The sequence below is a fragment of the Centruroides vittatus genome, unplaced genomic scaffold (genome assembly GCF_030686945.1).
Source record: "Centruroides vittatus isolate TY-2023 unplaced genomic scaffold, ASM3068694v2 contig_60, whole genome shotgun sequence".
In the NCBI taxonomy this organism is placed as follows: Eukaryota; Metazoa; Arthropoda; class Arachnida; order Scorpiones; family Buthidae; genus Centruroides; species Centruroides vittatus.
The window spans coordinates 222,822-249,081 of record NW_027122365.1 but is presented as its reverse complement, the minus strand read 5'-3'; the positions used below and the strand labels follow the sequence as shown (position 1 = coordinate 249,081).

The following is a 26,260-nucleotide window of genomic DNA, read 5'->3' as shown; positions in this document are numbered from 1 at the left end:
CAATGAATCTATGGTATAGTTGTTATCTGTATGCTGTCATGTTTGTTTCGAGTTTTGTGATCATGTAGTAAGTACGGATGATAAACTCATTCATTTCTATCGTCCATTTCATCCGTTGGCGTGGTTTTCCAGCCTTTGTTGTCTGTGGATGCATTGCCACAGAAACACCAAGGCTGGGTTGGTTCCTCACATCTGTTGAGGGCATTGCAGTAGCCATGCTTGGGCCGGTGCTGCTTTTGCCACCGGTAACCAAGGGAGACTGTGGCCTATTTTTCGAACGTGAGCCTCTGCCTAACTCACGAACACGGACCTTGTTAACCCGGGCGACGTCCAAGCCGGTATCACATTTAGATCTGGTTACTACCATGATACATATCTCCACAGAATGTGGGTGTGTGGTCACTCTTAGCTTCATTTCATTCCCATAGACCTTACTGGCATGGGTGTCCCTACCAGGAGCTTGTGCTCCAGCCTGCATTGCCCTATGGATCAGTAAAATTACTGGACTCTCCCACCCTGACCAGGTGGTGACCATGGGAGAGTTATTATTATTATTATTATTATTATTATTTAAACTAATTGTACTGAAGCAGCATATACATGCTAACAGAGAAGAGTAGCATTTGACACAAACAAAAGCATTGAAATGGCAATGACGAGGAAAAGAAAAGGCATGTGTTGTAGCCATGATTTATTCTATGCTTCCTAGTTATCGAATTTGGAAGATCCCAAGAAATCAGAATGGTGGGAAGAGCGTGTTCCTGCAATGGATGAAGTAAGTTGACGTGAAAACTTCAGAGTTTCTAGAGAAACGTTTAATTTCTTATGTGAAGCATTACTGGAAATGAAAAGAAATAATACTCACTTGAGATGATGTATTTTTTAAATTTTGAAATTTGTAAATAAAATGAAGACATTAATTTATATTTTTAGCTCAGCTTTCTATGAATAAATTCTATAAATTCTTTAAAACTGGTTTTAACCACATTATCAGATTTATGTTGACATTTTATGTATTTAATTTTAGTGTAAAATAACCAAATATATGGTAGAACAAACATTAAACATAGAAATCATAATTTAAATCTTTTTGAGGAAATATGGATGAATAAAACAATTGTATGAATGTTTATTTAATTTGTTACATAGGTTATGTTAAGAAATATTTTTATTTAAAATGAATAGAAAGAGAATTATTTTGTCTGTGATAGGCTCACTCTTTATCAAAATTGTATGGTCCTGAAAAGGACCTTTTGTGAAATTTTTACAGTACTGTTTCATTTAAATGAAATGTTGCAGTACAATAGATCTTCGAAGAGCAGACCCTGAACTTGATTGCTCATTCATTGTTGAACTTTTTTCCTCTCTCTCTTCATTTGAATGCTCAATCAGAAACTCCTCCTCTTTAAAATCAATGGCCCAATTATGTAAAATTGCAGTGGCTATTATTATATTGAGCATGTTGTCTAATTTCGTTCTTAGACAACTTCCTATGCAGGGAAATCGTCTTTTCCACACCCCAAATAATCTCTCCACGATATTTCTTGCTCGTGAATGAGCTTTGTTGTACCGTCTTTCGCTGTGATTCTGCGGATGTAGAAATGGGGTCATTAAGTACGGCAAACAAGGATAGCCACTGTCACCAACCAGATATCCATTACAATATCCTTGGTGAAGTTTTTCTTTGATGCTGCTGTTAGAAAAAATTCTGCTGTCATGCGTTGAACCTGGCCACCGAGCAACAATATTCCTAATTTTCATCTTTCCATCACAGATAACCTAAAATATACATTTAAACATGCATCAATTATATATTTTCATTAAAGTTATCAGGTTGAGATATCAAAGATATTATTTGATATTTTTATTTTCATATGTCAAAGAAATAGTCAAGAATATAACTGTTCATAACAAGGCATAACAATTTAAAATGTTAGAAAAATATATAGGCCATTGCATACTTAGTCATTTAAGCTACAATAAATTAGTTACAAAAATATTTGTGGAGAACAATAAAATTGTATTTTATTGAAATTTTACTTAAATATGTTATTCTCTTAACCTCATAATTAAGTAAAGATGATGATATATGTAAATAATTCTCACCTGGCAGTTAATAGAATAATAGGATTTTCTATTATAAAAAACTTGTGCTCTACTGCTGGCAGGACACTGGATAGGTATATGGGTGCAATCAATTGCCCGAATTATACCAGGAAAGTTATCCTTAGACAATACCGAAAAATCATGTTTAACAGATGGAAGTTCCGATTCTGTCGGAAATACAATTTCGGCATTCTTCAAATGAACCAATGCCTTTGAAACATTTTGGATGGTTCTGATAAGGATATAATGATAACTAATAAAAAATGCAATATATAACTTATACAAACGTTAAATAAGACCTCATTCTTATAAACGTCTCTAACACTATTCAAAAAAATTTTTTAAATTTATTTAATAATAGTTTGATACCTGCATACAGTAGAGACGTGAACTCCGATAAGATCACCGGCTACCCTCTGGTAGCTTCTGGTGGCATAAAATTGTAATGCTGTCAATAATTGTTGCTCGGTAGTTAACGGCAACCCTCTTCCATCTAGCTGTTTAATTTCATCGCCAATACGATTTAAAATGCGAACGAATCCAGATTTGGAAAATCTATACCGAATTCGAAATTCGTCTTCGGAATAGATTTCCATAGGATTATTCCGATCTCGCATTACCCTCTCTCTTTGTAATTGCCAAGATGAATAATGTTCTTGATTTGTCTTGTTCGCAAGATGTATTAAATTCAGAATATTCATTATAATACGACCAACAAATGAATATGGTGTCTTATACTCAAGTAAAATGCTCTCTAAACCTGCTATCGAGGGAGTCTAGAAAGTAGGTCAAATAACTTGTTTCTAATCGCTGTCTACATTGTGGCAAGTGTGAAACTGTCTCTGCAATGAAATTTTTCTGACCCGCGGTCTACCCGATCTGTAAACCACCATCAGCCTTTAAACGTTGTTTCTGCAATCGGCCCTTAATGTCTGTGTTTTTCAATATAGAGAAGGCCTATGATCGCTGTTGGCGATACGGAATACTCTGCAATCTGCACCAATTCGGATTGCGGGGTAATTTGCCAATTGTTATAAAAAACTTTCTACGGAATAGAAGATTCCAAGTCACGATGGGCACAACTTTGTCTAGGCTTTACACACAAGAAGAAGGTGTTTCTCAAGGTTCTATTTTGAGTGTAACTCTGTTCCTAATTAAAGTTAACAGCATAGCTAAGTGTCTCCCTCCCAGTGTGAAACACTCTCTGTATGTGGACGACTTTCAGATCTGCCAGTCTAGTAATATGAGTTTTATTGAGAGACAACTGCAAACCTTTTTAAATCGCATAGACAATTGGTCCAAGACCAATGGTTTTAGTTTTAACATAGAGAAGACCTCGTGCATCCACTTTTGCCGAAGGCGTGGTTTGCACCTGGATCCTGAAATTTACCTAAATGGAGTGAAAATCCTAATGGTCAACGAGGCTAAGTTTCTTGATGTTGTGTTCGACCATAAATTGATGTTCCTGCCACACTTGCATAATTTGAAGAGTAGATGTTTAAAAGCTCTGAACCTTTTAAAGGTACTGTGCTGCTCATCCTGGGGAGCAGACAAATTTTCTATGCTCAGGATATATAGGGCCCTTGTTTGCTCTAAGCTGGACTATGGATGTGTTGTGTACGGCTCTGCGCGAGAATCTACTTTTTGGATGCTGGATCCAATTCACCACCAAGCATTGCATTTGTGCACTGGTGCTTTTTGAACTTCTCCTGTTCAATGTTTGTACGTGGATGCTTATGAGCCTCCACTATCTCTTAGGAGTGAACAGTTGTCTCTTTTTTACTACATTAAACAAAAATCTCAGAATAAACTGTTAGCTGATTGTTCAGATACTCAGCTGAAAAGTCTATTTGCAGCTCGTTCAAGTAGTGTCCCTACATTCGACATAAGAATGGAGAATATAAGCAGCACGATTGATCTGGACACAAGCAACATTTCACAGGCCGAGGTCGATAATATATCACCTTGGTCAATTCCTGTGATAAATTTTGACATTAGCTTAAAGCAGTTTCTTAAGGAATCCACCCCGGACTACATCTATAGGCAGCACTGTGCAGAAATTCAACACCATGACAGGAATTTAATTCCTGTTTATACTGATGGATCGAAATCGGTTGATTACGTTGGCTCAGCCTTTGTCTGCCAGGATGAGATTGTGGCAGAACAGATTGCGTGTAATTCTTCCGTCTTTACTGCAGAGTTGCAGGCTATTTACCTAGCCTTAAAATATGTAATTAGGAAAGGTCATCGTCGCTGTGTTATTTACACTGACTTAGTTAGTGCACTTCAGGCTTTGATCTCACGCAAACCTAGTTCTCACTCCATAGTGATTAAAATTCGCAAACTGTTTTGCCGTCTTATTGCGAGTAATATTCTTGTAAAATTTTGTCGGGTCTCAGGCCATGTAGGTATAAGAGGGAATGAAGAAGCTGACGCAGCTGCAAAGTCAGCAAGTCCTTCTCAGCATACAATATTCATCGAAGGAGGTGACTTGAAGCTAGTTGTTAAAAAATGACTAGCAGAGTGATGGCAAAATGTGTGGAACGAACAAGTCCACAATAAACTTTACAAGATCAAACCTACGATAGAAAATTGGACACAGAAGAAACACTGACAGGAGATCTGAGGTCATTCTTACTCGTTTGAGAATTGGACATACTCGACTGACTCATCAATACCTTTTGAAGGGCGATGACCAGCTTGTGTGTCAGTATTGCAATTGTACTGTAAGTGTTAAGCACATACTGAGCAATTGCATTGCCTCTGAGAGGATTAATAGACAGCATTTTGGAAATGCAAGTTTTAAAGAGATTTTGGGCCAGAGGCCAAATGTTGTTAAATTATTGAACTTTCTAAAAGTTACAAATATTTATAAAGAGATTTAATTATTTATTTATTCATATCTATATACATCTTGTTGTTATACACAGTTTAACTGTTGTATATTTTTGTTATTGGTTTTTTGTTTTGTTCATTTTTATTGTTATTTATGTACTTATATATACGATAAGATGTTGCGCAGCTTTGCCTATGTGGCCCTTGTGCCAAAAAACCTTAATCAACCAATCAACCAACCAACCACAATGGAACTGAAAAAAGAGATTGTTGAGAAATATGAAGGTGGCATGGGTGTTTGAGATTTAGCTGTTGCATATTGTATTCTGAGAACGACGATATCGACAATTGTGAAAAGTAAAGACATTATTAAATGTGATAACGTTGCGAAAGGTGTTAAATCAATTTCTAAACGGATATTGGAGAGTGATCATGTTGAAAAACTGCTTTTGCTTTCGATAACTAAAAAACAATGTGCTGGTGACAGCGTACAGAAGGAATTATTTGCGATTATTACTGTAATAACTTTAATAAAAAAAATTTTATTATAGACTTTAATGTGCTCAAACAGTGTTTAAATTATTTTACAACCCAATTAATACACCATATCAAGAGGAGTTTTTTTTACATGAGAACGGATTAATCATTTTTACATCACTTCTTATAGGAAAGGTTGGTTTGGTATACGTCCTATTTGGTATAAGTCCAAACATCAGGAACAGATTAAGGTTGTATACCAATGTTTCCCTGTATTTAGAGAATATTTCAAGCTATGCAAATTAATATATACTTTTAAAAGAATAAAGTTAAACATATTTGAACTTAATTTATATTTTTATTTTGTTATTAATATAAGAAAAACAATCAATTTTCATAGATGTTCTATTATTACAGATAAATTCTTTCAAGACAGTACTTTTGTAGAAAATATTTTTATTATAGGTGAATATTTTCAAGGGTATTGGTACTTCATTGTCAGAAGATTTCAGTAAATAAATAAATTATAAATATGTATTTATGAAGTAAATTGATTACAAGTATCAATACCACGCAACATATAAATAGGTGCTTAAACACTTATTTTTATACATATTTGTTTTATGAAGATAGTTATAATCATTTTCTGATGGGATATGAAAAATTCAAAAAGTTCTTAAATAAAATAGTACAGTAGAGCATTGTTTATTTGAATCAATTGGGGAATGGGGTGGTTCAGATAACTGATTTTTTCGGATAACTGATTATGTACAAAAAATATATTAACCTATCTGATGTTGAAATTTTTCTCCGCCGTGTGTCACTTCGTGTTGAAATTTTTTCGATTTTAAGCGTAACGAAAATTTTTATAATAATAATCGAGGCTATTGTATTGTTAAAAATTATTTATTTTGTTCAAACAAAATAAATATATTGAAAAATATAAAAACAAAAAAAATTTTTACTTTAGAAGTTAATCTAGTATGAAAAACGTTCGATTCAGCATGACACAGTCCGACTGGAAAGCTTTCGGATAAACGATGCTCTACTGTAGTTGTACTGTATGAAATTGTGTTTTTATTACTCACAGATTTATTAAGTGATAAATTTTGCTGAATTGGTTTTACGTCTAGTTATATTATTGGTTTTTTATGTATTTATATTTAAATTCTTCTGTATATACATTTTGTTATTTAACAGATTGGAAAGTAACATTATAATCAAAATTATAAACATGTATATAGATAGATAATTTGAAATGAATCCTATGTGTGATTCACTTCACCTTTCCAATGCCCCCTTCATTAAGTCAAGGAATGAAGTCAAGTGAAATCGAATGATAGATATCAATATCACAGATGTGTGTGTGTGTTTTTTTTCTGGTTGAATACTTTTTTATGTCAAGTTTCATTTTCTGAAGAGAGTAAAATTGATTTGGCAAATCTAAAAATTTTGATTCTCAATGAAATAAGATACTTTACTATGTAATCAGTGAATAATCCATCTACATCTGTCTGGAAGCTGGAAAGGCCAACTTCAGGTAGTTGATATCAGCTTCTTCCAGCAGAAGTAGCTTAAAATGGTTATGTATGTATTCAAATAAATTCACTCAGCAAACTATAAACCTCATCACAATAACTTAAGTTCCTGAGAAATTTATTAAAAATCACAACTAATGTTTTCAGCTAAATCTATTGGCTATACTCGATTTAAATGAGAAAAATAAATGTTTTAAAATATAAATTTGAATACATGGAACAAATTCAAATACAAAATTAATGGAAGAATTTTAACAAAATATGTATATACACGTATAAAATAAAAAATCATTATAACAAACTATATACAGGGTGGGCCAACGAGAACGAAACGGCAGTGTTCGTGTTCGTCCAAGCAAATTGTTCGGACAGGTCGATTTTATTCTTGAGGAGACATCTTATGCAATAAAGTTTTTGCGAATCTGAATATTAACTAAACAAACATTTTTTTTCGAAATAAATGTTTGTTTAGTTAATACAAAATAAATGAGTTTTTAAAATTTTTTGTTGTCTGTTGTATTCAGAATTGCAAAACTTTATTGCAAAAGATGTCCCCTCGAGAATAAAATCGACCTGTTCGAGCAATTTGCTTGGACGAACACGAACACTCTGCTGTATCGTTTTCATTGGCCCACCCTGTATACTAACAAACTTACAGGGTGTGAAAAGTTTGTCAATTTTTTGAAATACTTCAACAGTATAAAAGTACTGTAGAAATAAACAAATTCACAAAACTAAACAAACAATAAGTTTTTTTTAAACAAATAACAATAAGAAAAAAAATTTATAACAAATGCTCAAAATTGCCTCCTTGGGCTTGAATGCATTTTTTGAAAAACAGAAAATTCCTCTGATTTCAGCACTGGGGTGAAAACTATATTATCCGGAACCTATAAACGGTGCATATATGTACAGGTTATGAGTTTTGGAGTTTTGGATAATATAGTTCAATACATTTATGTAGTCGCTTGAAAAAGTTCCAATGATGGTCGTGTGTTCTTTCACCGAAATTTTGTTCCAGGCATGCATGCATCAATGCTGCTTTCAACTGGTCCATGGTAGCATATTGTGTTCCTGAGATTTTTTGCTCCAGGCTTGACCACACAGAATAGTCCAGCAGGTTATGATCTAGCGAGTTAGGGAGCCAAACATCTTTGCCTCAAAAGCCTGGAAACAGCTCTTCACAGAGGGTAATTATCGATTGGGCCGAATGCACCAGTGCCCAGACTTGCTGAAGCGTGAATCCTTTAGGTCGAAGTGTTGTGGCGCCCACGGCTCTAATATGTTGTGTGGGACCCATTGCTGGTAGATGGTAGTGTTGATCTTGATGTTCTGCTCGATGAAGACCAGCAGTCTCATCTCAGTGGCGCAGATGCCGGCCCACACCATGATCGAGGCTAGAAAATGGCTGTTACTAATGGTCTTTGCAGTGGAAGTCTTCTATTGACCATTCTTGAGCAGCTGTTGGTGGTTTTGGCAGTTTTGAAATGGCTTGAGGGTGAAAAATCTCATTAGTGAAGAGCACCTTGCTGAAGCGACGAGCGCCGACCAGCTGACACATTCGGCGAGCTTTCTCAAGCCTCTTCGCCTTTATTGCTTCATTTAAGAAATGGATGCGGACTATCTTGTAGCTGCGAAATCCCAGCTTCCTCTTGACGATATTACAGACTATTCTTACTGATTTGGAGCGCCTTGGCTGTTATGTGCATGGACACCTCCATGGAAACCCTGGTATGATGGTCTGTGGGAATCTCTATATGACGGCATCTCCTTGTTGGGCTCCATGATGGGTGGGGTCACTGGGAGCTGAATAATTAACACTTAATTATGGATTCACAAAAATCAAAAAATCTAGACAAGCCAACAATGACAACAAATGAAAACACCTTTAGTCAACCAGCATACTTAGTAGTGCATGCCATTGGAGAAAAACCTGTGTGTAAGTCTTCTCCATTTCTGATTGTTATTTTATATTATATGTATTGAGTTCAACAAGTGAACCATTTGGCATGGCGCAGCATGGCCTATTTTGCCCTTGCGCTAGAAACATCAACCAACCAACCGTTTCTGATTCTAAAATTATTTAAATTGACTATTGGGCATTTGAAAAAAATTCAAAAGTTGAGGTTGGGATCTACTGGTAGAAACAGCTTCTCCTCAACAAACAACAAAGCTTTTGGCAATGCACACACATGGATATATGGGAGTTTCAGTCACACCACCCGGAAGTTTAAACTCATCAAGTGGTGTGATATCTGAGATTGATCTGATGTCTAAAGACGAATCAGATATTCAGATTAGTCTTTCAGATCAAGGTGTCACTGCTGACCAACGCATCACCATTTGTGGAGATGGCAATTGGATACCAACCAAACACCTACTTTTTACTTTCAACAAGCCAACATTGCCATTCTTCATTACAGTAGGATACCTGCGTTGCCCAGTTTGTCCATATATTCCAAACCTGCTGTGTTGTTTCAAGTGCCAATGGTTTGGATACTCACGAACATCCTGCCGAGGGAAAAACACATGCGCACAGTATGGGATTGAATGTAAAAGTACCCATGATGTGTGAACTGCAAAGATTCCCATCTTGTGTACTCTCGGAAATGCCCTTGCACGGCAGAGTGAAAAAAAGATCCAACGGGTAAAAACCATTAACAACGTATCATACCAGACGCCCATCGCATGATAACTCCGAGTGCATTATTACAACAAAAGACATTTGCTGCTGTGTTGGACCCCACATGTCTTAGTAGATTTCAAACAGATATTTCTGTATTTCCAAATGAATCTTACGTGCCATGCAAAATGTTTATTGATCCCATCTACACAATCAGAAGAAGAGGAGAACACAAAGACCAAAACTTCTGTAACTAAAACAGAAATAACAACCAGAAATGTGGGTTTTAAAAAAGCCAATAAGAACCCACTTAACAAAGAGTAAAAGCAGCCCTCTCTAAACTTTCAACCCCTCGATGTGGGTTTTTGTCCGTGGTGAGGGGACCTCCCAGAGATGGTTTAGTATCTCTTCTTTACCATCCCTGGGATCTGAATGCCCACCCACGTGTTTGCCGTGCGTGGTGGCCCGTATGCCGGAAAGGGGGATCCTGGTAGTTGAGGGGCAACATACCGTCCCCAACACACTGCTTTGGCCCCTGCTTCGGATAAACGGGAGGCTCAAATCAGGCTCCGTTTGAGTCAATCGGCTGGTCGTTGAGTCATTGTTGACCTCGGCTTGGAGTCAACCGATCGATGCAGACCGGGCAGACACGTCAGACAAGGTGTGCTCTTCTCGACTGCATTGTGAGGGTATAGCTCCTGGGAAACCCTGGTGCGACGGTCTATGAGAGTCTCCCATGTGACGGCATCCCCCTGTTGGGCCCCATGGTGGGTGGGGTCACTAGGAGCTGAATGTAAATTCTTAAATATGGATTTTAAAACAACAAAACAAGCGACCAAAGACCAGAACTCCAGCCAACCTGATTACTTAATAGTGCATGCAACTGGAGAAAAACCTCTATCTAAAGTATCGCCATTCTTGATTCAAAAATTGTTTGAATCGACCATAGGACAGTTGAAAAAAATACAAAAATTAAGATCGGGAGATTTACTGGTGGAAACAGCTTCTCCACAACAATCGGCAAAACTTCTGCAAACAAAGACTCTGGGAGAAATGGAAGTCACTGTCACATCACACGGAAGCCTAAACTTATCATGTGATGTGATATCTGAAACTGATCTGATGTCTGAAGATGAATCAGACATTCAGATCGGTCTTTCAGACCAAGGCGTCACTGCTGTCCGACGCATCTCCATTCGTCGGGATGGCAAGTTTATTCCTACGAAACATCTTATTTTGACATTTAATAAACCGACTTTGCCATCTGTTATTACAGCAGGGTATCTACGCTGTCCAGTTCGCCCGTATGTTCCAAATCCGCTGCGTTGCTTTAAATGCCAGCGATTTGGACATTCACAAACATCTTGCCGAGGGAAAAGCGTATGCGCACAGTGTGGGACTGAAGGTCATGAGAGTACCGAATGTAAAACTACCCCATGCTGTGTAAACTGCAAGGATGCCCATTCTGCCTACTGTTGAAAATGCCCTGCATGGCAGAGAGAGAAACAGATCCAGCGAGTGAAAACAGTCAACAACCTACCATACCCAGAGGCTCGCCGCATGGTCACTTCAAGTGCACCACTGAAGCAGAAGACCTATGCTGCTGTCTTGAAATCCACAAACACTTGTGCGGTTCAAACAGATATCTCTGTCTCTCCAAGTGAATCCTTTACCCGCCATGCGAAATGTTTAATACTGCCATCTACCCAAACACCAGAAAAGGAGAGCAAGAAGACCAAGACACCCCTACCTAAAACAGGAGTAATAACAAGAAATGTGGGTTCAAAAAAGGCCAATAAAAACCCACTTAACAAGCAAAAAGTAAAAGTTGCCCTCTCTAAATCAGCTAAAAAGTCGGAGACTCAGTCTATGAGTGAGTTCCTGACTTTTCTGATGAAGAGACTAATTCGGAGGTTACAAAACCAAAATCACCTCCAAAAGAGAGACCCCCCGTTAAATTAAAGAGGGATACCCTCGCAAAGAATGCTACCTCAAACACATAATGGATTATAAAATAATCCAATGGAACTGTCGTGGTTTCCGCAACAACTTCTCTGACGTTAAACACCTGACATACTCTACCTCGTCTCTCTGCGTGGCACTCCAGGAAACACATCTAAAACCTGGAGAAAGAATTTCTTTAAAAGGATTCGATCTTTACCGTAAAGATGACGACAGCCACACCGCGCCAGTGGAGGTGTGGCTGTACTGGTTTCAAACCGCATCCCGTCTTTTCCGGTACAAATAACAACAGAGCTGCAAGCTGTGGCAGTCAGAATATCTATGGGCGTCACTGTCACAGTTTGTTCCATATACTTGCCACCAGATGACAGAGTCAATGAGGATGAATTGGATGACTTGGTTGAACAACTGCTGAACTCCTTGTCTTATACTACTTGGTGATTTCAATGGTCACAATCCAATGTGGGGCAGTCACGATATCAACCGTCGAGGCAGAGCCATTGAAAGATTCATAGGTAATCACCAACTATATTTATTTAATACTGGAGAAGTGACATACTTCCACGCCCCAACAAGAACATTCACTGCCATTGATCTATCATTAGCAACCCCAAATCTGTTTTCAGCGTTTACATGGGAGGTTGGATCTAATCCACTTTCCAGTGACCACTTTCCAATATTTCTAAAATACCAAGGCAGAGAAAGCTGTGAAACAGCCCGTCTGCCATGCTGGAAACTTGAAACGGCAGATTGGCCTGCTTTTTCCTATTTGGCTAACGTCACTGAGGAAATGGTCAATACTGCTGATATCAATGATGCAGTCGAAGTTGTCACTTCCAGTATTATTCAGGCAGCCGAAAAAACAATGGGGAAAACGACAACCAGATATTTAAAACATCCGAAACCATGGTGGGATCAGAATTGCGAGGCAGCATTTAAAAAGCAAAAGAAAGCATGGGGGATTTTCAGAAGATACCCCACTGCTAACAATTTGGTTGCTTTTAAGAAAGCAAAGGCTAATGCCAGAAAAATAAGAAGGCAAAGCCAAAGGGATTCTTGGAGGAAGTATGTTTCTAGCATAACATCTTCCACCAGCTCAAAAGCAGTCTGGGATAAAATCCATAAAATCAATGGAAAATATGCTTTTCACTCTCTGTCCATGCTGAAAAGTAATGGCACAATAATCAGTGACATAAAAGGTATTGCTGATTTGTTGGGTGAAACATTTTCCTTTTCATCCAGCAATATTATGTATACAAGGGATTTTCAGGCTTATAAAGTCCAAACTGAAAAACAATATCTAAACTTCCACTCCCCATCTAATGAGGAATATAATGTGTCATTCAGCAGAATAGAACTATGTACAGCAATCTCTCGCTCGGGGAATACTGCTGTAGGTCCGGATAAAATTCATTACAGCATGATTAAAAATCTGTCAGACAATTCCCTTAGTAACCTTCTAAATCTGTTCAACAGAATATGGACAGAACATACTTTCCCTGACTCTTGGAGGCTATCTATCATAATTCCCATTCCCAAGCCAGGTAAAGACTGCAAGTATCCCTCTAATTATAGACCAATTTCTCTGACTAGTTGTCTCTGCAAACTTTTCGAGAGAATGGTAAACAGACGCCTGATGTTCCTCTTAGAGGAAAAGAACTACTTTTCACTACATCAGAGTGGATTTCGTAGGAACAGAAGTACAACAGATAATTTACTAAATCTTGAAACATCCATTCGCGAAGCGTTTGTTAGAAGACAGCACTTAGTGTCTGTGTTTTTTGATATAGAGACGGCGTATGATCGCTGCTGGCGATATGGGATACTCCATGATCTGCACAAATTCGGATTGCGGGGTAATTTGCCAATTTTTATAAAAAACTTTTTACAGAATCGAAGATTCCAAGTCAGGATGGGGAACACTTAGTCTAGGCCTTTCACACAAGAATAGGGTGTCCCTCAAGGTTCTATTTTGAGTGTAACTCTGTTCCTAATAAAAATTAACAGTATAACTAACTGTCTCTTTCCCAGTGTGAAACACTCTCTGTATGTGGATGACTTTCAGATTTCCTGTCAGTCTAGTAACATGGGTTTTATTGAGAGACAACTGCAAACCTCCTTAAATCGAATAGACAATTGGTCCAAGACCAATGGTTTCAGTTTTAACGTAGAGAAGATTTTGTGCATCCACTTTTGCCGAAGGCGTGGTTTGCACCTGGATCCTGAAATTCACCTAAATGGGGTTAAAATCCCAATGGTCAACGAAGCAAAATTTTTGGGTGTCGTGTTTGACCATAAATTGACGTTCTTACCACACTTGCGCAATTTGAAGAGTAGATGTTTAAAAGCTTTAAACCTGTTAAAGGTATTGTGCTGCTCATCCTGGGGAGCAGACAAATGTTCTATGCTCAGGATTTATAGGGCCCTTGTTCGCTCTAAGCTGGACTATGGATGCGTTGTGTATGGCTCTACACGAGAATCTACTTTTCGGATGCTGGATCTAATCCACTATCAAGCATTGCGTTTGTGCACTGGTGCATTTCGAACTTCTCCTGTACAAAGTTTGTGTGTGGATGCTCATGAGCTTCCACTATCTCTTAGGAGAGAACAGTTGTTTTTTTTTTATTACATTAAACAGAGATCTCAAAATAAACTTTTAGCTGATTGTTCAGATAGTCAGCTGAGGAGATTATTTGCAGCTCGCCGAAGTAGTGTCCCTACATTTGACATAAGAATGGAGAATGTAAGCAGCACGATCGACCTGGACACAAGCAACATTTTGCAGGTCGAGGTCGATAATATATCACCTTGGTCAATTCCTGTGATAAATGTTGACATTTGCTTAAAGCAGTTTTTTATGGAATCCACCCCGCACTACATCTATAGACAGCACTTTGCAGAAATTCAACACTATGACAGGAATTTAATTTTTATATACACCGATGGATCTAAATCGGATGACTATGTGGCTAGCCTTTGTTTGCCAGGATGAAATCGTGGCAGAACAAATAGCACCGAATTTTTCCATTTTTACTGCGGAGTTGCAGGCTATTTATTTAGCCCTGAAGTATATAAATAGGAAAGGTCATCGTTGCTGCGTGATTTACACTGACTCAGTTAGTGCACTTCAGGCTTTGATCTCGTATGAACTTAGTTCTCACTCCATAGTGATTAAAATTCGTAAGCTGATTTGCCATCTTTTTGCGAGGAATTTCTCTATAAAATTTTGTTGGGTCCCAGGCCATGTAGGTATAAGAGGGAATGAAGAAGCTGACGCAGCTGCAAAGTCAGCAAGTCCTTCTCAGCATACAATGCATATTGAAGGAGGTGACTTGAAGCTAGTTGTTAAAAAACGACTAGAGGAGAGATGGCAAAATGTGTGGAACGCACAAGTCCACAATAAACTACACGAGATCAAACCTGTGATAGAAAATTGGACACAGAAGAAACCTTATGACAGGAGATCTGAGGTCATTCTTACTCGTTTGAGAATTGGACATACTCGACTGACTCATCAATACCTTTTGAAGGGTGATGACCAGCCTGTATGTCAGTATTGCAACTGTAATGTAAGTGTTAAGCACATACTGAGCAATTGCATCGCCTCTGAACGGATTCGTAGGCAGCATTTTGGAAATGCAAGTTTTAACGAGATTTTGGGCCAGAGGCCAAATGTTGATAAATTATTGAACTTTCTAAAAGTTACAAATATTTATAAAGAAATTTAATTATTTAATCATTTATATTCATATACATCTTGTTGTTATACACAGTTTAACTGTTGTATATTTTTGTTATTGGTTTTTTTATCGTTTTGTTTATTATTATTTTTATTTATGTACATATATATAAGTTGTGGCGCAGCTTGGCCTATGTGGCTCTTGTGCCAATAAACTTTAACCAACCAACCAACCAACGATTGACCTGAACTCAAGCAACATTTCACAGGTTGAGGTCGATAATATATCTCCTTGCTCAACTCCTGTGATAAATGTTGACATTAGCTTAAAGCAGTTTCCTAAGGAATCCACCCCAAATTACATATATAGACAGCACTTTGCAGAAAGTCAACACCACAACAGGAATTATATTCCTATTTATACTGATGGTTCGAAATTGGTTGATTACGTTGGCTCAGCCTTTGTCTGCCAGGATGAGATTGGGGCAGAACAAATTGCACCGAATTCTTTCATTTTTACTGCAGAGTTGCAGGCTATTCACCTAGCTTAAAAATATGTAATTAGGAAAGGTCATTGTCGCTGTGTTATTTACACTGACTCAGTCAGTGCACTTCAGGCTTTGATCTCACATGAACTTAGTTTTCACTCTATAGTGATTAAAATTCGCAAACTGTTTTGCCACCTTGTTTTGAGCGATTTGTCTATAAAATTTTGTTGGGTCTTTGGTTATGTAAGTATAAAAGGGAATGAAGAAGCTGATGCAGCTGCAAAGTCAGCAAGTCCAACTCAGCATACAATGTTTATTGAAGGAGGTGACTTGAAGCTAGTCGTTAAAAAACGACTAGCAGAGAGATGGCAAAATGTGTGGAACGAACATGTCCACAATAAACTTTACGAGATCAAACCTATAATAGAAAATTGGACACACAACAAACAGTATGATAGGAGATCTGAAGGATCATTTCGGAAATGCAAATTTGAGAGAGATTTTGGGCCAGAGGTTAAATCCTGTGAAGATACTGAACTTTTTGAAAGTTATAAATATTAATAAAGAGATTTAACTAATTTATTAATTTATTTATCTATTTATTATATAATTATATTTGTTTTGTTATGTTTATTTGCACTTGTTTGTTTTTGTGTTATATTTACATTTTCTGATATATATATTTAGCTTTCTTTCATTTTATTATTTGGCATGGCGCAGCATAGCCTGTATGGCTCTTGTGTTAAAAAACTCAAACCAACCAACCAACCAACCCACTCGATTTTACTAGTCCGGAACTTCCTCAACCCGTCAATTGACCCATGGGATGAATTTATTTTAAACGCGATACCGATTTCACCAGCAGAAGAATCGGACGAAATAGAAAGCGAGAGTATGAGTGATGAAACGGCGCTGGAGAACGAGGTCTCCGAAACGGAAACTGAAGGGGAAGCAGAAGGTACATTGCCTTATGCACTTAGAAGTTGCGGCTTAGTGGAAGACCTATTTTGGATCATGTTTCGGCCCAGCCGTAGCCACATTCCTCGATTTATTTCTCTTGCCACGAGTCGAGCATTGTCGCTTTAGCCTTCAATTATATATAATTAAGTATACTGCTATCATTGCGGGCTGAGAATGGGTGAGAAGGAATGGTAGTCCACTCTTTCTGCAACTGTGACAATTTTAAATTTTTCCTGCAAATTAATGCAGAATAACATCTTGCAGATTACTTTAACTGACGGATGGAGTGAATTGGAAGATACACCTTTCCTACCCCCTATGACCGAACGACCAGAGATTAATTCGGCAGCCCTTCGGGCCGCTCTAATCTTTACGCAATCTCAATGCCTTAAAAATTCAACACCAGTTACTCTTGTCTTACCATTGGGACACCAATGTCCTGCAAACATGCAGTTGGTTTCAACCGATGAAGCTTTTACCGAATTGTATTATCAAAACTTGGCACTAACCCTTCCAATTCATGCTGCGCGAATACCTCTTTTCCGGGACTCCAACACGATTTTTGGAGCCCGTGGCCGCTCACGCCGGTCTTACCAAGGTCGCCGAACTCGATCTTAATTACTTATTTTACTATTTTATAATAATATTCACATGTATCTATTTTGTTGTCGTATATATCTCCTGTATTTTTATTAATTGTCATCAATATCTATATCCTGTAGTTCATTACTGTTAATTTTAATAAATTATTTTTTTGATATTGTACTCAAGCCTTGATTATTCTATGAACTCACAATGCAATCAACTTGGTCTCTATTAATTAAAAATAGACACCCTTTTCGATACACGTATATCCCCTTTTGAAATAAAGAAAAATAAAAGGGTTAGGCTGATTTTCAAGAGAGAGAGTAGTAACCCCCAAATTACATATATGTTCACATACCTCTACCTATAACAATGAACTTATTGCCATTACAGTGGTACCTTGGTAATCGAACATAATCTGTTTCAGAAAGAGGTTCGAGTACCAATATGTTCGGACTCCAAATCATTTTTTCCATTACAAATAATGTAAAATGGATTAATGCGTTCCAATCCCGGTTGGTTGGTTGGTTAAAGTTTATTGGCACAAGGGCCACATAGGCCAAGCTGCGCCACAACTTATGGTATATATATGTACATAAATAACAATAAAAATGAACAGAACAAAAAACAAAAAACCAAAAACAAAAATATACAACAGTTAAACTGTGTATAACAACAAGATGTATATGGATATAAATAAATAAATAATTAAATTTCTGTACGACTCCGGCTGAAGTGTACAATTTGTTTTAAAAGACACGAGAAAGCAACGATGATAAAACTACTGAACTAATTTTTAATTATAACAAAAAGACTATATACAGTGACTAAGCAGCCATCTTTTTTCTTCTTCTTCTTGTCGAAAAAAAAAACAACTAGTGCCCCCTGCTTATTTTTTCTCGCCTCCTCGCGGGATTTTCTCTAAAAAACTTCTTACATCTCGGCTACGACTGCTTTTATACAAAACAACAGCTTTTGTTTAAAATTATCTTCTACAGACATTAGTAACAGTTATTTTTTGTTCGTAGCTTCATTTCCACGTTGTCCTTCTCAATCGGTTCTTTGATGATAAGGACGGATCTGACTCACGTGTACGATTCTGTTGTCATCATCTTGAATTCCCTCAATAAGATAGGTGACGGGATTTACCATCTTCTTTACTATATATGGGCCTTTCCATTTGTTCTGAAATTTATGTCTGTTTAAACGACGGTACAATACTAAGTCGTGTTCCTTAATCTTCGATTCGTGCTTATTTTTGTCAAAAGATGTTTTATTCTGATCATGAGCTTGAGCAAGATTTTCAACTGCTTGTATCCGATTAATAAACAGTTTAGTCAATCTATTCTCAGCTTCTTTCAGAGTTTGTTTTTCCCCTAATCTTGGCTGAAAACCATGGAGCAAGTAGAAAGGACTTTGTTGAGTTGACTTGTGCTTTGTTGTGTTATAAGCAAACACTGCTGTTGATACATGTCTTTTCCAAGCTGTGATATCGTCGTTAGAATATTTCCTAAAGATGTCTTCTAGAGTACGGTTTGTTCTCTCCACAAGTCCGTTTGCTTGGGGGTGGAAAGCGCAAGTTCGGATATGACGAACGCCATGGTCCTCCAAAAAGTTCTCAAAATCTTCGGACACAAAAGACGTTCCTTGATCCGAAATGATCGTCTTTGGAAATCCATACACATCGAACACACTCTCTTGTAAAGCTCTCAATGTAGTTTCTGTGCTTAAACTACTCACAGGGATAGCGATTAAATATCTGGTAAAATAATCTATGCACATCAAAATCCATCTTTTTGAATTTCTCGATCTTGATGGGAGTATTCCAATATGATCAAGACCCAACATTTCAAAGGGCCGTGACGGTACGTCCTTTGTTTGTAAGAAAGCTTTGTTTTTTGATGGATAATCATTATTCATTTGACATACTTGACAACTGCTAACGTAACTCTTAACCTCTTTCACTATATGTTCCCACCAATAGTGATCTAGGATTCTTGACAAGGTTTTCTCTGCATTAAAATGGCCAGCTAAAATATTGTCGTGATTGGCTTTCAAGACTTCAGGCTTGAGCTTCTCTGGTACAACAAGTTGTAAATGATTTCTATCTTGAACATCGTAATGATATAATATGTCATTTTGTAGCACAAAACGATTCTTTGTAGAAGTACACTTACGTTGTTCTTCTAGTGAGAGATTTTCGTCTTTCAATATTCTAATTATGCTATCTAATTTTGGGTCGTCGCTTTGATGACGTTCGATTTCACTAGAGATTCTCCTCTCCAAGCTCAGCATTTGTACGTTTAATTCTGGGATTGGATTTCTAGATAAAATGTCAGGTAGTACGTTGGTAGCTCCTTTCTTATGCTTAACGTCATATTCATATTCCTGTAACTCTAAAGCTATGCGAGCGAGTTTGCGTCCAAGTTTTCTTTTAGCCTTTAAACAACTGATTGCCCAATTATCAGTGTATAGGGTAAATTTCTTTCCAACCAAATAATGTCGAAATCTTTCACAGATGGCCCAGTGTACTGCGATCCCTTCGAGTTCGGTCGAATGAAGAATGCGTTCTGTATCACTGGTACTTCGACTTGCATATTCCACAACAACTTTCTTTCCATTTTGTTCCTGCACGAGTACTGCTGCGATACCTTCTTGAGAGGCATCAGTGTGTACCTCAGTTAGAGCATCAGGGTCAAAGTGGGCAAGTATAGGTGCTTCCCTCAGACACTGAATCAATCTATTAAAGCTATCTTGAGTTTCTTCGTTCCATTCATAGTTGTTTGCTGTCATCATTCGTCTTAATGGTGCTGAAATCAAGGCATAGTTTGGAATAAACCTCCTGTAGTACGACATAAGTCCCAGGAAAGATTGTAACTGTTTCTTGGTCGTAGGAGTTTTTATGTGACTAACAGCCTCTGTTTTCTTTGGATTCGGTCGCTTGCCATCTCCATTCACAAGGTATCCCAAACAAGAAATTTCCTTTAATCCCCATTGGCATTTCTGTGGTGATATCTTTAAATGAGCTTTTGCTAGTATTGTTAGTACTGTTTTGATTAAGTTCTTGTGGTGTTCGTAATCTGATGAAAACAGAATGATGTCATCCAGGTAAACTAATATTCCTTCTTGTCCTTGAAACAATTCTGACATCGCCCTCTGAAAAGTGGCAGGAGCGTTACATAACCCAAACGGCATTTTGTTAAACTCATACAATCCGTCTGCTGTAATGAACGCTGTCTTATGTATATCTTCTTCCGCCATCGGAATTTGCCAGTAACCACTCTCAAGGTCAAGAGACGAAAAATATTTGGCGTTATGCAACTTATCTAGAATATCATCTATTCTTGGTAATGGAAATGAGTCGCGTTTTGTCTTGCTATTCAGATCCCGATAATCAATACAAAGTCGTATTTTTGTCGTAACATGGTGAGGTTGTTTGGCTAATACGACTGGAGATGCATACTGTGAATTTGACTTTCGTATAATGTTTAACGAAAGCATTTCCTTTATTTTTGCATTAATAAATTCTCGATCACTCCAAGAATAATGGTATGGTGTTTTTCTTACCGGCGTTTTGTCTGTCAGTTCTATACGATGATGAACTCTATCATATTCTCCCGGTTCATTTTGCAATATACGGTCATATTGTCTAATTAGCAGTTCAATTTCCTTCCTTTGTTCTTCATTTAAAATTAATTCCTGGCTCTCTGTACTCTGAAGTATGAACTCTTCTGGGTTTGGTAGTTCGTCAAATTCTTCAGAATGGGGATAATAGTTCCACTGATCTTCAAACTTAGTCTTACTCTCCGTTGTATGTATTGCTACAGCACTAGGAAGTAACAAGCATAATTCTTGTGTTGATTCTTCAATGGGAGGTTGTGCTGGAATCACATTACCATCTCTTGTGACTATTTCACATTTATCTTCCTTCAATGTCATTTTCACTCCTGCTTGGCCAATCCAATCTACTCCCAAAGTCAAAGGGACTGGGTTGTTCTCGAACACTGCTGTTTTCACTGTGGTGACTTGTCCTTGCAGCCGAATAGGTAGATCAACAAATCCAATTGGTTTCACCTTTGTCATGCCGATACCAGTGAACTCAGTGGTGTCGTCATCTAACATCCTTATACCAACAGGTAACTGATCCCGACGAATTATTGTACGACATGAACCTGTATCAACAAGGGCTCTTATCTTTCCTATCATTAGCACTTCAACATTAATATATGGGCTATGAACTTTAGAACTGTTAGCATTGACGTTTAAAGCGCTGCTCGTTTGTTTTTGTTTCTTGCTGTCTTTAATCTCTTTTGTACTTCCTCTTTCAGCTTTGTATTCATTGGCCTGTGCACTATTTTCATTTGGACATGTCTTGGCTAGATGTCCTAACTGTTGACATTTGTAACATCGGGTCATTTGTAAAGGCATCTGAGCATTCCACTTGGGGTCTCTTCTTATTGACTTCTCGTCTGTACGTTTAATAGCATCACCTGCAATAGCCGGATCCTTTACTCGAGCATTTGTATTATTTGGGAACTTATGAGGTTGTTGAACTTGAGTCTTCATATGCATCCTGACCTCAGTCTCTTGCTCATCTATCTTGCGCGCTATACGCTGTAGTTCTGCAATACTGTGCACATCATGAGTAGCAATAGTAACTGTGTGTTGTTTATTTTTTATTCCATCCAGCAAATAATCAATTTCGTCAGCTTCAGTAACATTTACAGGACAGTTGGTACGTAACAAACACAGCTTAGCATAGAAATAATCTGTGAGACTCTCATCATGTCTTTGTTCTCTTTCTTTCACTCTGTCACACCACCTTCTCAACGTCAGTCTTTTACCAAATTCGCTTTTTAGGCTTGTTTTCCACTCAGTCCAATTGTTAAGCTGGTAACCCATTGCTTTATGCCAGTTTTTTGCTGCTCCTCTCAGTTTGCTGATGGCTAGCGGAAGAACTTGGGTCTCAGTTAGTCTCTGTTGATTTCGAGTCAATTCAATATAATTCAACCATTCGTCAGCACTCTCTGTAGTAGTACCGCTAAATTCAGGAAGAGAACTCGTCAAATCAGGTACAGTTTGTACTTCGATAACTGTCTCCTTTGGGTTTCGCACTGTCTGTTGCTGGTTATCTATTAATAATATTACTTTTTCCATTAGCGTTTGCATCATACTCATAGGATTTGAATTTACAGCTTGATCTTCAGAAGGAGATTCATTAACGACTTCTTCCTCCGTTGCCTGGCTAGCCTTGTTAACATACTCTTCTTCACTTAACATTGCACTAGTTAGTCGTTCTATTAATTCAGATTTTTTACCGACTCGTGATAATTGCCTTTTCTCCAATTCCTCTCTCAAATATTCAATGGTCCTTCCTTCTAAATCATGTTTAATTTCTTCAACCGTAGACATGTTAGCTTCTAACCAAATCACGGTCGTCAACTTAAATTCTTTATTTTTTTTTAATATCGGCGCTAAATCTTTAAGCTATTGCTTCCTAGAGTTAGCTCTTAAACTTTTCTATAACTTTGATTTGGTTACAACCAAAATTTTACACTTTTAGCTTCAATCTTAAACTACGAGACTTCCTACCTTTGTCCGTGCGCCTTACTCGTTTCGGCTCGTTTCTTGTAGACGTGGTTGGTAGTGGCACATCAGCTAATCCTGTCGACTGCGCCAATTCTTGTACAACTTCGGCTTAAGTGTACAATTTGTTTTAAAAGACACGAGAAGGCAATGATGATAAAACTACTGAACTAATTTTTAATTATAACAAAAAGACTATATACAGTGACTAAGCAGCCATCTTTCTTCTTCTTCTTCTTGTCGAAAAAAAAAACAACTAGTGCCCCCTGCTTTTTTTTCTCGCCTCCTCGCGGGATTTTCTCTAAAAAACTTCTTACAATTTCTTTATAAATATTTGTAACTTTTAGAAAGTTCAATAATTTATCAACATTTGGCCTCTGGCCCAAAATCTCTTTAAAACTTGCATTTCCAAAATGCTGCCTACGAATCCGTTCAGAGGCGATGCAATTGCTCAGTATGTGCTTAACACTTACATTACAGTTGCAATACTGACATACAGGCTGGTCATCACCCTTCAAAAGGTATTGATGAGTCAGTCGAGTATGTCCAATTCTCAAACGAGTAAGAATGACCTCAGATCTCCTGTCATAAGGTTTCTTCTGTGTCCAATTTTCTATCACAGGTTTGATCTCGTGTAGTTTATTGTGGACTTGTGCGTTCCACACATTTTGCCATCTCTCCTCTAGTCGTTTTTTAACAACTAGCTTCAAGTCACCTCCTTCAATATGCATTGTATGCTGAGAAGGACTTGCTGACTTTGCAGCTGCGTCAGCTTCTTCATTCCCTCTTATACCTACATGGCCTGGGACCCAAGAAAATTTTATAGAGAAATTCCTCGCAAAAAGATGGCAAATCAGCTTACGAATTTTAATCACTATGGAGTGAAAACTAGGTTTATACGAGATCAAAGCCTGAAGTGCACTAACTGAGTCAGTGTAAATCACGCAGCAACGATGACCTTTCCTATTTATATACTTCAGGGCTAAATAAATAGCCTGCAACTCCGCAGTAAAAATGGAAGAATTCGGTGCTATTTGTTCTGCCACGATTTCATCCTGGCAAACAAAGCTAGCACATAGTCATCCGATTTAGATCCATCGGTGTATATAAAAATTAAATTCCTGTCATAGTGTTGAATTTCTGCGAAGTGCTGTCTATAAACGTAGTCTTGGGTGGTTTCTTTTAGAAACTGCTTTAAGCTTAAATCAATGTTTATCACAGGAATTGACCAAGGTGATATATTATTGACCTCGACCTGCAAAATGTTGCTTGTGTCCAGGTCGATCGTGCTGCTTACATTCTCCATTCTTATGTCAAATGTAGGGACACTACTTGGGCGAGCTGCAAATAATCTTTTCAGCTGACTATCTGAACAATCAGCTAAAAGTTTATTTTGAGATCTCTGTTTAATGTAATAAAAAAGAGACAACTGTTCTCTCCTAAGAGATAGTGGAGGCTCATGAGCATCCACATACAAACTTTGTACAGGAGAAGTTCGAAATGCACCAGTGCACAAACGCAATGCTTGATGGTGGATTGGATCCAGCATCCAAAGAGTAGATTCTCGTGTAGAGCTATACACAACGCATCCATAGTCCAGCTTAGAGCGAACAAGGGCCCTATAAATTTTGAGCATAGAACATTTGTCTGCTCCCCAGGATGAGCAGCACAATACTTTTAACAGGTTTAAAGCTTTTAAACATCTACTATTCAAATTGCGCAAGTGTCGTAAAAACGTGAATTTATGGTCAAACACGCCACCCAAAAATTTTGCTTCGTTGACCATTGGGATTTTAACCCCATTTAGGTGAATTTTAGGATCCAGCTGCAAACCACGTTTTCGGCAAAAGTGGATGCACGAGGTCTTCTCTACGTTAAAACAAACCATTGGTCTTGGACCAATTGTCTATTCGATTTAAGGAGGTTTGCAGTTGTCTCTCAATAAAACCCATGTTACTAGACTGACAGGAAATCTGAAAGTCATCCACATACAGAGAGTGTTTCACACTGGGAGGGAAACAGTTAGTTATACTGTTAATTTTTATTAGGAACAGAGTTACACTCAAAATTGAACCTTGAGGGACACCCTCTTCTTGTGTGAAAGGCCTAGACAAAGTGTTGCCCATCCTGACTTGAAAACTTCGATTCTGTAGGAAGTTTTTTATAAAAATTGGCAAATTACCTCGCATTTCGAATTTGTGCAGATCACGGAGTATCCCATATCGCCAGCAGCGATCATACGCCTTTTCTATATCAAAAAACACAGACACTAAGTGCTGTCGTCTAACAAACGCTTCGCGAATGGATGTTTCAAGATTTAGTAAATTATCTGTTGTACTTCTGTTCCTACGAAATCCACTCTGATGTAGTGAAAAGTAATTCTTTTCCTCTAAGAGGAACATCTGGCGTCTGTTTACCATTCTCTCGAAAAGTTTGCACAGACAACTAGTCAAAGAAATTGGTCTGTAATTAGAGGGATTTTTGCGGTCTTTACCTGGTTTGGGTATGGGAATAATAATTGATAGTTTCCAAGAGTCAGGAAAAATATGTTCTGTCCTTATTCTGTTAAACAGATTCAGAAGGTAACTAAGGGAATTGTTTGACAGATCTTGAGTTGATTAGCTAGTAACATAACAGATTAGAGTATATATGATATTTAGTTTTTAGGAAAGCAGTAATTAACACATATATAACTCTCAATAAATAGTAAAAACATTAAAGAAGTCATTTCAACATACGAAAACTTACTTTCTTGATTGCGATATGATGGCGAAAGTGGATGTAGGTGAGAGGAGGAAGAGCGGGAGTTACTGCCAAGAAGGGGAATCCCCTTTCATAAAAACATCTGGTAATGGAACTTCAGGGGTTGCTTTTTTTTTCTGTCGCTTCTGGGCAGGTAAATCTTTAATTAAAAACTTATTCGTTGTCTGTTGCTTCTGCCTTTTTTGCAGAATTTTACGGAAATGAGACATGACATTTTCATTGGAAAGGTGTACAGCCCTATAGGCTACCATGGTATTAGGATGAGATTTTTCAACAAAAGCTTGCACATCCCCCCACCTAGCACAAATTTCTTTAATCACTGAACTTGGGATATCCTCCTTTCCTTCTTCTTCTCCCAAAGACATATTCTCAGCCAAAATCCTTTGTTGCTCATTTTGAAGGTGCTCCAACTCTTCTGTAGTAAGCTCGGTATTGAAGAGCTCGTGGACTCGGTACTGTCCACGAGCTCTTCAATATCCTCATTGTCAATTTCCAAGCCTATGCTTTGTCCAATAGAAACAATGTCATCCACAATTTCTTTATTAAAGCCCTCAAAATCTTGCTCTGGTACACAGTCAAGCCAGAGTTTCCTCCATGCTGAATTCATGGTACGGTATGTCACTTGGTTTTATGCATTGTCAATAAGATGAACGCAATT

At 37.7% G+C, this 26,260-nt stretch overlaps 2 protein-coding genes across 2 annotated transcripts; one reads left to right on the top strand and one right to left on the bottom strand.

Moving 5' to 3' along the window:
• Positions 1–1,281: 1,281 nt before the first annotated feature.
• Positions 1,282–2,723, bottom strand: LOC136979259 (putative nuclease HARBI1). The gene is made up of 4 exons (XM_067275205.1): positions 2,476–2,723; positions 2,239–2,359; positions 1,648–1,779; positions 1,282–1,587 (listed from the first exon to the last, which is right to left on the bottom strand). Exons 1-4 carry the CDS (start codon positions 2,721–2,723, stop codon positions 1,282–1,284), a joined length of 807 nt encoding a protein of 268 aa, XP_067131306.1.
• A 7,663-nt stretch (positions 2,724–10,386) lies between these two features.
• Positions 10,387–11,058, top strand: LOC136979258 (uncharacterized). Its single transcript, XM_067275204.1, has one exon. It carries the CDS (start codon positions 10,387–10,389, stop codon positions 11,056–11,058), a length of 672 nt encoding a protein of 223 aa, XP_067131305.1.
• The last annotated feature ends 15,202 nt before the right edge of the window (positions 11,059–26,260 follow it).

Excerpts from the sequence above, each read along its gene's own strand:
- LOC136979259 (XM_067275205.1), bottom strand. The coding sequence starts at position 2,723 with ATGCGAGATCGGAATAATCCTATGGAAATCTATTCCGAAGACGAATTT. Across the intron at positions 1,780-2,238 it reads CTGTTAAACATGATTTTTCG|GTTATCTGTGATGGAAAGAT; the intron begins GTATTGTCTAAG and ends TGTATATTTTAG. Across the intron at positions 1,588-1,647 it reads GATATTGTAATGGATATCTG|AATCACAGCGAAAGACGGTA; the intron begins GTTGGTGACAGT and ends CTACATCCGCAG.
- LOC136979258 (XM_067275204.1), top strand. The coding sequence starts at position 10,387 with ATGGATTTTAAAACAACAAAACAAGCGACCAAAGACCAGAACTCCAGC.